We start from the raw sequence: 15019 nt of genomic DNA on the forward strand, positions 1-15019 counted from the left end.
AGGGTAGTGTCGAGCTTAACGCCTCGGGTCAGGCCAGTTCCTTTGATTATCTAAAGTCCTCCGTCGACAGATAGATAGATAGACAGATTAATGGACAGGTAGATACCCAGTCTCCTTCAGTCAGTCTGCAGTCTGCTCTGGTCGCTGTAAACAAGGCGCCGTACTCAGAGATCGTCTCCGTTTTAGAAGATGAACCACTCTATGGCTAAAAAAAACTGCGCCGCCTTCCAGTCTGGAAAAGTGGGCGTTAACCCTCTCCTCCTGTAGTTTAGCTTAGCATAGCAGTTACCATAGTGACCAATATGGTACTCATGACAAAAAGGTCAGTTTTATATCTGTACTTAACAATACGTTGGTCCAAATAAACCCTATCTCCCTATTTTTTCGTTCATATCAGCAAGGAAGGCCATATCACACTACTTTTCCTTTTCCATGAATGCCAATTACTGATGTAGTGGTAAATAAAAAGGTGCTTGGTCAGGGATTTTCATAAGCAACATCCACCAATATAAATGAAAGTCAATTATATTTTCAGAAAAGCATTAGGTTATGCTTTTTTCTTAAAAGTCTCAACTTGAAGCAAGTATTAAAAACAAGATTACTGACAACATAAGACTGATAGGCGCAACAAACACAGTCACTATGCAGTGTTGATGCAGAGTGCAAAGACAAATCACCATCACCATCGTAAACATCATCATTATCATTTTATTTTAGAAAAGCGTTAATTTATGCTTTTTTCTTAAAACAACATGTGCTCATATAGCCTATTTTACATCAGTTTGATGGTGAACGCTATACTGTGCATTCATGTCATAAAGATTTCTGTCAGCCTGAAAAACTCTATTCTGCAAATAAAAGGTGTGTAAAGTGACTTCAGGTGGCTTTCCCCACTACATCTCTGACAACACATCGAGGGCAAACTCTGCTCTGTTTGTGGGATCTGCAAATCGAGGCAGAGTGAGAGCTCTGTGTTTCCTCCTCCTCTCTGGTTCCCGTCGTAGTGGCTCCGTTTAACGACGCGGTGGGAAGGGAATCCGGACGGCTGCTCCAGGATCGGGATTGTTTTGCTGCTCACATATTCACAGCAGAGGACTGGCCATGCGCAGAGACGCAGTTTAATATGTCTGCACCACGCAGTTTCATATCTGCCTCTTATTTAAGAAAGAAGTCATATTTTGAGCTGTTATGCAGTCACCAGTGTGTTTATATATGACAATACTATATCATTAATAATTTAACGTGCTGTTTAGTTTGGGGAATCATGCCTTGCTCAGAGGCAACAGGAACGATATCTTCCATACCAACCTAGAGGTACGAGACAGGGGGACACCATATGAAAAAAGTGACACCTACACATAGCACAAAATCAATACAAATGTTTGTTTTTAAAAGATAAAACATTTAAGTCCTTGGTTAATAAAATGAAAGCGCTTCTACAGACTTCAGAGATATGGAATGACGCACTTCAGAGATGATTTTATTTCCAGAATGGATATGCAGCATTTTGGAAACGAGCTCTTCGAATATAAATCACACAATGTAGACAAAACGTTTCTCATGGGGAGTATCCATAGAGAAAAAACAGCAACAACACTAAACAACTGCTTAATTTCTATGGGAGCACCGCGGTAAACAGCTCTGCAACACTGGCTTTCCTTTAGAAAAGTCACAGCGCTGCTGCCACCTGGAGGCCTGAGGAGGCCACTGCAGACTGTTCAACCTACAGTGAAAACAACATACTGCTGCTCATGGAAACTATTAAGAAATCCAATGTGTGAAGTATATTTTGGAAAATGATGCTGGACGCTTTTATCCAAACTGCTTTGCAGAACCAAAACTACATACATTTTTAGCATGGGAACTGAACCCCTAACCCTGCAGTGTAAGTGCCTTGCTCTACCTATTGACAGGACAACAGCACCAAAAGGGAGAATAAGTACATAATGGAACCTTGTCAATATTGGGACACAGAAGAACCCAAGTTTATTGTTTATTGTTTATTGATAAGGATCCCCATTAGCTGCACACAAGGGCGTCTGCTATTCTTCCTGGCGTCCCACTAAAACACAATATACATCCAAAACATATGCACAAAGTTTCAAACCAGGATACAATAAATGACAGACATACAAACAAGAATAGGGAAGGCAAGATCATCCTTCTTAATACTAAGACAAATATGGAATTCAAAGCACATCTCCACAAAAAATAAACTCTGCATCTTCAACGCAAATGTCAAGTTTTATTTTACGGGGCAGAAACACGGAGAACCACAAAAGCAACAAGTAATAAACTCCAAACCTTCATAAACAGATGCTTACGACACATCCTGGAAATCTACTGGCCAAACACAATAACCAACGAAGAGCTCTGGCAAATCACAAAACAAGAACCAATTGAAACACAAATCAAACGCAGGAAATGGGGCTGGATTGGGCATACCCTGAGGAAACCACCTTACAATACGACCAGACAGGCCTTAACCTGGTACCCACAGAGGAAAAGAAAGCCAGTAAGACCCAGGAACAGCTGGAGAGGGTCTGTGGAGTCAGAACTCAAGGAATTAGGAACGTCCTGGAAGGAAGCAGAGAAGTCCGCCCAACACCGAACCAGCTGGAAAAAGTTCATGAATGACCTATGCTCCCCAAAGAGCAAAAGGGTTTAAGAGAAGAAGAGAGAAGATACAATAAAATAAAAAAATTAGGACCACTTTGTCATGGGCTATACGCATGGAAGACAAGCAGAAATATTAATGTTAATGTAAAGATAAGTCACATTTGTACAGTAAACGATGATTCTTACATATCAAAAGCTTAAGGACAAGCCCAAACAAACAAAAAGTGCACATGAAATACATATGCATGGATACAACAGTAGAATTAAAGTGAAGCATTTAACCTTTAACTCATAATCAAATGTCTTCCAACAAGTTGTGTCCATCTACATACAGTATGTAGGGATTACACTGTTTTATTTTAAAGTCTAACCCCAAATTTGGTGTAATCTTCCTCCTAACCAGCTCATGACATCACGGTGATTTTAAGCTGCTTGAGACCCGTGCAGGTACATCTGCAGTGAACTGTAGAGAGTCTGAAGAAGCGGAAGGCCAGCAGGACTATCGGGCCGGCAGCTTGTGATGCTGTGAGAGAGGCGGAGGGGCAAAACAAAAGCGCCCGCCGAAGAGTCCCTGACAGTTTTGATTATCCCTGTAATTACAGGCCGCTCTCATCACTTCACAGAGGAGAGCACAGAAGCGTTATTTGAACGGCGCGCATTACCTCAGCGCTGGCAGGCAGCGCTCAGCTTCCGTCACATTCCGACGATCAGCACAAAAAAAAAAAAAACACATTAAAAATGAAGTGAATATCAGTGGCCACCCAAGACTCCAGATACAGTGAGTCACCCTCTAACAAGTGCTCACTGTACCAACATGACCCCCTGTGCCAGAGAATGTTGTGCCTGTCCACTTGCATTTGTTAAGTCCCTATTAAAGTCCCCATGAAGGCAGGCGGCGGGCCCACCTACCTCGACCGCCCCGGTGCAATCCATTCTCCCACTGCACTCATGTGGAAATAAGCCTGTTTACCACCAATGGGTCACACATGCTAATGAGCGTCTGTTTGTTTTCCACTGTGCTCAATGCAGGAAGAAGGGAATTATTATTATTAATTTTTTTTTTTGGGTGGAGTGGGGGGGATAATAGATGATATGCAGACAACAGCTCCGGTGGCTCTGCAGCACTAATGATGGAAAAACGCAGAACAAAGCATTAATGGATATGAAATCGGAACAGGAAATGCGGCCGGACGTTTTGATGTTGCCGAGGTTAATCGCACAGGAATACAGGATGGTGTCTGGTCGTGCTGGTTGGAAAGTGTGGCCTGTAGCCCAGGGGTTCCCAGACTTTTAAAGGTCAAGGACCCCTAAATAGATTCACATTAGACCACAGACCGCCATAAGATTTATCCTAAGGACCTCCATCTGAGAGTTAGACATGATATAGTGTAGAATTATATATCTGTCTGTCATACTGTAGGTGGAGAGACAACTGGAGAGAGAGAAACCTATGATAAGTAAAGTGATTTCTACATTCTCTCATTGTGCAAATGTCCAGGGAGTGAAATAATAGTGAAAGTGAACTATTTCTCATTTTGTTGGTGACTCCTCCGCAATATCCCCACTGGTGGTTGGGAATCACTGCTACAGCGTACAGTAAATACTGCAGTGTGTCCAACGTCCTGCAGGACGCTGAGAATATAGTAGAAGCCTGATGCAACAGTTTTCAGGTGTTGTAGACATCAGTGTTTATTCCCCTTTCAGGAGCAACTATTATTATTAATAGGTTGACTGAGCACCATGCTCTTTCTCTGTTGCTCATTCTCTGTTGCTATGATGTAACTTGGTAACCTTGTGGCAACATAACAGGAGAGAAGTTTCTCTAAAGATTGAGAAATTGTATTTTTTATGTCATTATTCATATTTCATGAATTGCAATATCATAAATGACAATGTTGGCCATTTTAACAGAATAACTGTTAAAACTGACAATATTGTGATTGTCAGTTTGATAATTAAATGAATATAATCAGTAACACCATCAATGATAATACTATCTGGATGACTAATCTAACAGCAACAGGCTGAAAAAGGTTGTTAAATGTTAAAATGTTAAAAGTTTGTCTTTCACTAATGGTAAAAGTGACACATAATAATGTTACACAGATAAGAACAGACCCGCTGCCTCCCTTACATATACTGCATATACAGTCCTGTGATCAGTCACACACAGTGAAGCACTGAGTCATACAGCAACTCTCTTGGCCAAGGCATTACCACAGATAGTCAACACTGTTGTCATGGTTCTATTTGATATCAAAACAACATGAATCAGTTGTTGTAAATCTACACTGACATGTAACTTAGCATAGCATTTATACTCTAACCCTGCTGACAGTGCCAACTAGCCTGGCTGGCTTGACACTAGTGCAGTTAGTTCACTGGGGCCAGTTAGATATTTGTAATTGGGAGATTAAAACTTGATCTGCATATTCATCTACAATAGGTAAATTAGTAAATCAAGAGCATACCAGAACAATATTACTATTACAAAATGTTGTGCAGCCTTTGCCGTCTCATTGTTCATTATTTGTAGTTAACAACTAGGCTGTGTAACTGGATGGTATGACCAATTGGTAGTGTTAGTTATTTAGTATCAGAGCAGGTAACTACAACGTGGTGAGTTGGTCAGCCTGAAATGGGGAAATTAAATTACCAATTAGTGCCAAGCATTGTGTGAGCTGGAAGCATTAATCATACACTTTCCTCAACCAGATTCCCAGCTGGTCGGGGGGTTCTGAACTAGTGTCCTTCCCGTCACAAGCCAACTTCTGGAGCGTCTAGGTTCCTGCCCACAAATTTGTGAAAGTAACATTAAGTCCCCTAATGAGGCTTCCCAGTCTCCTCTACCAGCTGACAAACAAGACGAATATATATTTAGAGACCATCGCCACACCAAATTACTAATGGGACAAAAAAATGATGCTGCACAACAAATTGCTTCATTGAAGTTTTAAGCATAGAAGAACAAACACAGACTTGTCAATAAAGAGCTGAAGGGTGTAGATAAAATTTCACAAGACCATCATTTATACCCCAAATAGAGACAAAATGACATGCACGTGCAAATATTCCACTGAGCACATGCAGATCTATGGCTACTACCTGAATGCTGTGTGTGTTGTAAAATGTGTATCCCAGTCTCACTAGAGATCAGAGGAGGTTGTTGTTTTGACAAGATTTGACACAACTCCATCACTGTGAAGCTAATCAGTCACTTTATCTCATTTGGCAACTGGGGTGAAGATTTTACCACAAGTCACTAGCTACAAGCCACAGACTAGCCACTGTAGTCTGTGGAGGTAAATGGTGTTTCATTTTACAAGCAAACTGTTATGCTACCAGTAGAGGTCATTATATGTTTGCTTAGACTCTCACACTTGGATTTATAAAATACAGCTTTAATTAAATTAGCTGAGCATCATGTTAACTGAGTTGTGTTTGAGTCAGCATTTGTCCCCACTTTTTTTTATTTTGGGTATATTTTGAGTTCTGTACACCCTGTGTATATGCTGTAAATGTATTTATTTATTTATTTTTATTTTTTTCCAGTCATATATTTTACTTCAAGTTCAAGTTTGTTTATTTATATAGCCCTTTATCACAAGCATGTCTCAAAGGACTTAACAGAGAATAAGCCTAACTCTAACTGATCAACAATTAACCATAGAGCAGAAAGATATAGGATATCAGGAAGAGCAAGACACACAAAAACAGATTATAGCAAGACATAACAGCCTACCTACTGTACTTACTTAATGCGCGTCATAATCATTTGAGTTGTGTTTAATGCCGCCCATTTGGTCACTTCTTATTTATTTTCTATTTCATTCTTTGCTGTATTTGCTCATTTTGTCCTGCTGCTGGAATCAACCAATTGCCCATTAAGTTTTCTCTGACTGACCATTCACTAATGTTAGACAGTGGGTATTACATGTACATATTACATTACATATTTCATAACATCATATTAAATCGCATAATAAGTCTGCGTCATTTTAATGACCCGTGCGGAACAAATGATTTGAGGACTTTGTTAGAGGTCGACTGCTGAAAATGGAGACGTAACCGGATGTAACCAAAAAACCTTTCCGGCAGCTGGGAGACCGTTAGCACCGTCGCTATCTAAGTCGTCCCAGTTAAATTAGAGCGTGTTTAATATTGTCATTTGAAAACACCAGAGTATAAAAATGATTAAAGCCATCTTGATATTCAACAACCACGGGAAACCGCGGCTGATCAGGTTCTATCAGTATTTTGTGAGTATTTTGAGGGATGCTGTTCAAAACATTAGCCTCTTGGCTAACGCTAATGCAGTAACTTCAATCTCATTTAGGTTAGCTAGCAGTTAGCTTCCTACTTGCTTTTGTCTGCTAGTGCTGCCACCACCATCATTATCATCACCATAATCATCAAAATCATCATCATTATCACTGCTTCGCATCATCTTCGTTGTTGTGTATTTATTGTCTTGGCTGTCTAACATTTAACGAAGAGATACAGTTTTGTCAAAGTCACAGATGCTAACGTTAGCTGATGCTAGTTTCAAGGGTGTACTGGACCTAAACTCACTTTATCCACATTGTTATTTGCAGAATACCCCCTTTTTAGGCTGAAATTAATCTTTATGACATATTTTCATAGTGTAAATCATAGTAAGCAGCATCAAACTGATGTAGATGTGGTCTTGCCAAAATAAACAAAGCATAAATGATGCTTTTCTGAAAATATATTGACGGTTGTTAGCCTTATGGTGATCACCGACTGGGGGTCATAGTTTACATCTTTTTATGTACGACTGCAACACTGCTTGTAACCCGAGATAAACTTCAGCCTATATCTATATAATAGACCTATAGACCTATACCTATATAACAGAGATCAATGAACCAAGGTTAAAGATCAAGGCTCGCCCTGAACCACAGTAGCAAGCAACTATTGTGCCAAGCTGCTGTTACATCAAAGTCAGTCAATTGCAAGGTGTCTGACAAGGCTAATGAAAGCGTTCAGGAACCACAGTTGAAGTTTAACTAAAGGTTGTTAGCTTGCAAGATACTGTAGTTGGCACACTATACTTTGTGACATGACAGAAGTTATTTGTTGGTAGATTAATATTTCTTCATCTCCTTGCGTCCAAATTTCTCGAAATTAGAGGAGCTGTGTCAAATGTTTTTTTTAGTGTTGAATGTAGAAAAAACCTAAATACATAGCCTAAGTATTTTGGCTATCAAGACTTTAATCATTTAAATGTGATTTAGTATAGACTGTTATTATGTGTTTACTGTCTGTGAGTGGAAAGTTAACAGTTGGATAGGTAAAACCAATGATCACGGTATAGCCATTATCTCTTGGTACTTACTGGTAAATGAAAGTGAGTTTTATCCCAAAGTGAGATATCCACCATTTGAAGAAAGTGACACTTACTATGACATTGCTGGCATAAACATAAAACTCATAATTGAATATCATTGAAGTTATTAGTTATCTGGTGTCCTTTACTGTCAAAACAGTAACCTTTACATGATATAATGATGTTTTTTTTTTAATGCTCCTTGGTGCCTGGAGGTCCCTGTACCACTTTCACTGTTTTCTCAGCCAACTAGATGTTTAGAATGTAATAGGACCCCAAATGATAGTTGGGTACCTGTAGAGGTGACTGACTACAAGCCACAGACCGGTTACTAGTGCTTAGTAGACAGTGTCATGTGTTTCCTGGCAGGCGGAGGATCTGCAGCAGCAGATAATCCGGGAGACTTTCCATTTGGTGTCCAAGAGGGACGACAACGTCTGCAACTTCTTGGAGGGGGGGAGGCAAGTACTGAAGAGTCTGCTGTGGTTCTGGATGATATTCACATTTTCACATTTGAAGGATTAAGCACCTAGGCCTATTTCTTTATTTATAACCAAAAGGATTTCCAAAAGTGTTTGTCAGTGGCCAGCTATGTACCACTGTTGACAAACTGCTGCTACATGACTGCATTTGTTTATGGATTTTGAGACTCTAGTTTATTGACAGTGTTTGTAAACATTGGAGTAAACCACAGCTGTAATTTGAGTCATGCTGTGTTATTACAGTTGGAAAAAGCTTTAATTTCCATATCCAAGCTCTTGAAGAATCTGTGTGAATCTACCTATGATCATTTACATAGGCCCAACAACTAATTTCAGAGCATGCATTTATTTGTTTGGTTAAAGAATGGCATTCCTGCTGTCCCAATATTACTAAACACAGCATAAAGTTAGATCAGAAGTTGTTTTTTTTTGCTTGCAGTCTCATTGGCGGCTCCGACTACAAGCTGATCTACCGGCATTACGCCACCCTCTACTTTGTCTTCTGTGTGGACTCGTCTGAGAGTGAGCTGGGCATTCTGGACCTGATCCAGGTCAGCTGCTACTTATCACTCTGTGTAGATATTTAATACTTGTTTTCTGAGGTGGAATCACATCTCCCTTTCCCATATTATCTTCTATCTGCTCTGAAAATGGTCCAGTCTTGTAAAAAAATAAAAAAATAAATTACCTCTCCCCTCAGCTCTTATTTCCTAACCTAGCTCTTTTCTATCATACATGAGTATTAGCTGAATCTTTGACTCTTGACCTCCTTGGTTGCTTGTAATGTTGATGTAGTGCTTGAATCTTACTCTACTGTTGACCTCACTGGAAGTCTCTCTGGAAAACATAAATCACTCTACATCACTGATATAGACAATCAGTGTAGCAGATTGCCTTTTTAATGCAGTTGTGGTTAAACTGGACTTGGCTGAGTTATCACCTGGAATGCTGATATGCCGTTATCATGTTTCTGATAATGTCACTTCAAGGATCACTCTTCCATATGTGGTCATTTGTATGAGAAATGAGATTCTTGACCTTGTAAACCCTCTTCCTCGTAGGTGTTTGTGGAGACGCTGGACAAATGCTTTGAAAACGTCTGTGAGCTGGACCTCATATTCCACATGGACAAGGTGAGATGAGGCCGCATTTCGGCTGTTTTCTGGGGTTCTGTCTATTCGATAAGCTGCTGAAGTGGCTCCAACAGATGATGGCTAGTTTTGCTTCTCGGATCGATGGTCATGTTCAAGTGTTTTTGCAATGCATTACAACTGCAAGTATGAAATGTTAATTGACACTGTTGAGTTCAGTAGCGTTGGAAGGGGTTTGATTTAGGCCTTGTTTTAGCAGCAGGGCATTAGCTGTTGCATTAGACTGGACTGCTGGTCCGCACGTCTTCCGGCTCATTCTCAGACCTTGGCTTAGGTCCTTCCCTAGATTTGTCTGTTTGAAACCAGACAACCTCGCTGATGAGGGTGTGGCTCTATAGTCAGCATGGAAGAAGGGTTAGGGCTTTTAAGGATTATATGGCCCAAATGGTAATACCTATTATTTTGCTAGATATTGTGATGATAATTATTGATCACGATTTTTGGAAACATCATTATTTTACTCCACTTTTGGCATCTTATATAAACTACAGTGGGCATTCTAAATGAATTGAGATGTTTCAATATTGCCGATGTGCCAATATTCTATGATTATTAAAGCTACAATGTGCAAGTAAGTTTGTCTTGACTTACTTCATGCTAGCAGTAGAGACTGAAACTGTGCAGACTTTTACTGCAATATGTTCTTCAGGCGGACACATATTAACACACACACAGCCCTAGAAAAATGGTGATGATGATAAAAGGACACATTTCTGAATATGCAATGTAAAGTGTATTGTTGGTCAAGTTCCATCCAATGAGCTGTCTACCTACCTATGATTCAGCAGGGAAAAGGTATTTTATAAGCACACAACTAGAATATCAAAAGAAGCAATAAAGTGATAGAAAATAATAAATCCATCAAGCAATAAACACAACAATAGACTATAAACAATTATGGGATTATGTAAACATATGCTTCAACACGCTAAGTGGATTGTAAAAGTGGGTATGGGAAAGAAATGGATTGCTAACATTTGTCTTCCTTCTCTCAAGAAGAACAAACGGTAATGAATAAATATGAGTAATAGAAAAACATGATAACAGTGAAAAGTAACAGTGTTGCTGCTGCCAAGCCTAGGGAGGACTGCTGGAGGAAAATTGCAGTAAATTCTTATCACTGCCCGTCATTACAGTTTTTTATGATTGCTTAAGCGCGATTTTGAAAACGGGGCTCATTTTGTCAAAACACCACACACAACAATTCACACAACCACACACACAAGTAGCAGAACACCTCAGATCTTTTGCAAAATGAAACACTTCATTCAAAACTATACAATAATTTATAAAAACCCAATTTTGTCACTGTATGGCGCACACATGGTTCATACGATCTGATTCTGTTTGAACCAGTTACACACTGCTGTGCTCAATCTAAACACTTTTAACATTTCTACTTTTCTAATGATATAGTCTGGGTTTGATTTTTTCAGAGATATTGTTAGAGTAAAGTACATGAATATATTGACCAAACACAACACACAAGACCAGTACTGCACACTGATGAAAATATTTATTTCTCTCCACATTGTAAAATCAGTCAATACATCCATGCATTTCCAAAGGTTGCATTTTGCACTGAAAATCAGAACAGAACATATTCTAAATAGAATATAGTACATAAACACAGCAAAAACATTTGTGGAGACAAAAAAGAAAGCACTGCAACGTTGCCTTCCATTTTTGTTGAAGACAGGTACACTCACCTGTTGCCTTTTTATAGTGCTTACGCCTGATTGGTGAGTTTACAATTAAGCACCTAAGTGTCTGTACACCTGACGGCCGTGTTTGATCAATTGGTTATAGGTGTGGTATTTTGAAAGGCAGTGCCTTGAAATGGCAAAGAAGTGACATCATGTTAGATTTCTGTGTCTAATGTAGAGAAGTGTGTTTAGTGTTTTGCAAAACACTGTGTGTAGTGTTTTGCAAAAAGTGTGAGGCTGAGAATGTGCTTATAGTTGTGCAGATCTGGGCTGAGGTTTTGCTCTCTGAGTGTCAGTTTCAATAATTGTGCTTTATGTGTCATTTTAGTGTGTAAGCAATCGTAAAAAACTGTAAGACAGTGTTCATTCTTCTCATTGAAGAAGTCCACCTCATGTTTCCCAGGGCTGTGGTGATGGAATATGAGTGCAGTCTATATGTCGGGAATCCTATGGGCAGACGACGAACACAGCCAATCTGAAAAAAAAAAAAGCACTGTCCCGTGTTTTTGACAGGGTCTTATTTGCGGCATGTTTAGCGTCACTGTACTTTATTTTCTTACTGCTTTCCGCCAATGTTGATGTTGCTGTGACTTCCCTGCTCTGTGGCCACTAGCCTCACCTTGGTAGCCACAACCAGCTCACCACTGGCCACACCCACAGCAAATATCGTACGCTCAAAAATGTCCCGAACATCACCGAAAAGACAATTTTAGGCAAATGCAGGGGTGTAGGCACAAACACAGGGTCACAGACAGACGCAGACTGATCATGTATAATATATCCTATTTAGGTGTCATTATTTTAATGTGAAAGTTGCATATTGTAGCTTGAATTGTGGAAGCTAAAATTTGGATATACAATTATACATGATTGACAGTGCAGGCCAAGAGGGTTCTAAGAGTAAGGTAGTGTTAAATTGAAGTGCTGCAGTGTTCAGGCTTCATAGCAGCTTACTTGTCTCTTCCCGGAGCTCAGTGAGATGTGTTGCTGGAGGCTGATCAGACGCATCCACGGCCATCTTGATTGAATTTTCCCAGCAGGAAATTGATGTCATGTGGTGCTGAGGGGTTTGGGCCGAGGACTCGTTTGAAGTCGGCGCTGTGATCCGCCGAACAGGAATGTCCTCAAGATGAAACCTGGGAATCTCCCTCCCAGACAGAGGCCTTTGCTTTCTAACAGAGAGAACTCTTCCTGGCCGGACAGCGCTGTAGATGTGGTCAAACTGTAATTCATACACATTTGCAATATTCAACAGACAGTTTAAAGTTCTTTTTTTTTTTAAACAGAAAATTCTAATATGTCATGAACACACTGAATGAACTAATTCTTGAGCTTGGTTTATATTTGCTGTTGTATTCACAAGCCATCCAGTAAAATAGCAACTATTTTCTGTCTAAAAATGTGTTTTCACTGTCTAAGTTACTGAGCTGCTTTTCTTTTCTGCAGGCTGCATCACCAGTTTTTATGGGTTTATAGCATCTTTGTCCTCATGTCAACTCAGGAAACTGCTACCGATGTAGTCGTCTTTTTATTGTTCACATCGAGTTAATTTGTTACCAGCAATACAACAATTTTTAAATGCATTATTGAACACTATACATCATAATTGTACGGCTGCATGAGGCATGGTTTTTATTTGGAGCCGCCAATGTAGGACGTTGCCGAGTGCAACTTTAATTATTGAAGCATACATTTTACATTCATTATTTTATGTCTTTTGGCGGTGTATTCTAAATGTTAAGTTACATAAAAAGAGGCATTTCTTATGACAGTAAATGAGTTGGCATGTACGGCGGTGCACAGGGTTTTGCTGTAGTCTTACTGTGTGTTTCCTGCTGGGTTCTGCTCTGTCTGCAGGTCCATTACATCCTGCAGGAAGTGGTGATGGGAGGCATGGTGCTGGAGACCAACATGAATGAGATCGTAGCCCAGGTTGAGCTGCAGAACCGCATGGAGAAGTCAGAGGTCAGACTCTGCCGGCCACATGAATGCATTTTCATCCATCACCACAGTGGCTGACACATCACAAAATGCATCTTCCTCCGTTTTACTGCCAAACTAGATTTTAGCATCAAATAGGACTCCACATTTCCCAGCCTGGTTACCAGTATTTAGTAGACGGTGTAATGTATTCCCAGCCTGGTTACCACTAGACAGTGTAGCTTACTAGCCACAACCACAATTGGCCAGCATGGGGCCGGTGTTCATTTCACAACTTGGTGTGTGTCCTCTTTTGATTTTCATCACGCTGCACAGTTTTCACCTCTGTTACGCAACAGGTAATGAAAGATGTGTGATGTTGTGATGATATTGTTCTCTTTTGTTCGGACAGGGAGGGCTGTCGGCGGCACCGGCCCGCGCCGTCTCTGCCGTGAAGAACATGAACCTCCCGGAGATTCCCCGCAACATCAACATCGGAGACATCAATATCAAAGTGCCGAGCCTCTCCCCGTTCTGAGCGGACGGAGGGCGGCGTCCCGGCTGAACTCTGCAGGGCCGATGTACTACTGATGGCTTTGTTTCCCTGCAGCTCCCCTCCAACCAGCTCTGCTATTAACACGGAGCATACTGATGTTTTTATATATGTACTATGGAACCGCAGCAGCTTATTCTCGCCGCCATTCCCCCCCCCAACCCAATGTTTTTACATGTACGGGAGATGAGCTGTGGATTATTTTTGAGTTCTACTGTATTCAAGTTACAGATTACTCCAGTTTTGGGATTTGCACAACATTGTAAAGTTTGATGCTATGAAGCATAAAGAGTAATATTGACATCCGTGTATATTCTGCTATTCCTTTCATGTTTCGTTTTCTATTTCTCCATGTAGAGTTGTTTGTTTTCTTCTCATACAGTTTGCCTCTCTTCTTTCTAAATGAGCAGTGAAGTGTGTTGGCCCATAGTACTTATTTCCTGCATAACTTTTCCAAATCTCCCTAAAGTTCATCACTGGTTTTCCTGCCTGAGTTTTAAAAACCTCCCTTTGTGTCTGGAATGAGCTTATGGAGTCTGCAGACCTCACTGTAATATGATCCCGGGCTTCTGTATCCGACTATTATATTCTCAGATCTCGTACCTCTTGTTGTAAGTGTCCGTACTCTCACTATCTGGGGTCAGACTCTTCCTACATTTGTGCTGGACTGATTTCTTTAACCCATTTGTAATATATTACATGTGTGTTTCTAACTTCTTTGTGACTTGTGAATAATGTTATTGTTCTCCTGGGTGCAAAAATGCGGGCGCTGAGCACAAAAAATGTAAATGCTCTTTAGGTCCAGCCAAGTTTCAGTGTGTTGTGAAAGGCTCTTGCCAACATCTACTCTTAAGAGAAGCAGAAGGCTAACTGACCTTTTTTGGATCTCTAAATGATCTCTAAATGTTTATATGAAGTGTGTTTGTGTCTTATCGACTGTACCTAGCAATCTGATTAAGGGGTAGCGTTCTCTGAAGGGGGAAATCAATCAGTGTCAAAGACATTCCTCGCCAATGTAAATTAAATAAATGAAAAGACAGATCCCTGTGAGATTGACTTGTGTTTTTATCATGCACTGGCTCCTCCTTTACAACCCGGAATATGTCAAAGTCATGATGTTTCTGCGTCTGAGTCACCCGGCTGCGGTCGGCCAGCATCATGTGAACCTCCGCTACCGAAACCATCTGTACATTTTGTACCGCTAAGCATCTTCTGAGCCGGGTTCCTCCTGTTTAGTC

At 40.4% G+C, this 15019-nt stretch overlaps 1 protein-coding gene across 1 annotated transcript; it reads left to right on the top strand.

Moving 5' to 3' along the window:
* The first annotated feature begins 6701 nt into the window (after positions 1 to 6701).
* On the top strand, positions 6702 to 14822 carry ap3s2 (adaptor related protein complex 3 subunit sigma 2). The gene is made up of 6 exons (XM_071897348.2): positions 6702 to 6878; positions 8339 to 8430; positions 8891 to 9002; positions 9513 to 9584; positions 13166 to 13273; positions 13641 to 14822. The coding sequence occupies exons 1-6, from the start codon at positions 6810 to 6812 to the stop codon at positions 13764 to 13766; spliced, it is 579 nt and encodes a 192-aa protein (XP_071753449.1). The 5' UTR covers positions 6702 to 6809; the 3' UTR covers positions 13767 to 14822.
* The last annotated feature ends 197 nt before the right edge of the window (positions 14823 to 15019 follow it).

This window comes from Centroberyx gerrardi, chromosome 1 (genome assembly GCF_048128805.1).
Source record: "Centroberyx gerrardi isolate f3 chromosome 1, fCenGer3.hap1.cur.20231027, whole genome shotgun sequence".
Taxonomy (NCBI): domain Eukaryota; kingdom Metazoa; phylum Chordata; class Actinopteri; order Beryciformes; family Berycidae; genus Centroberyx; species Centroberyx gerrardi.

What these genes read in the sequence shown, in the direction of transcription:
- ap3s2 (XM_071897348.2), top strand. Translation starts at nt 6,810, where the DNA reads ATGATTAAAGCCATCTTGATATTCAACAACCACGGGAAACCGCGGCTG. An exon ending in TCATATTCCACATGGACAAG is followed by an intron (nt 9,585 to 13,165) that starts GTGAGATGAGGC and finishes CTCTGTCTGCAG; the next exon opens with GTCCATTACATCCTGCAGGA. An exon ending in ACCGCATGGAGAAGTCAGAG is followed by an intron (nt 13,274 to 13,640) that starts GTCAGACTCTGC and finishes TTGTTCGGACAG; the next exon opens with GGAGGGCTGTCGGCGGCACC.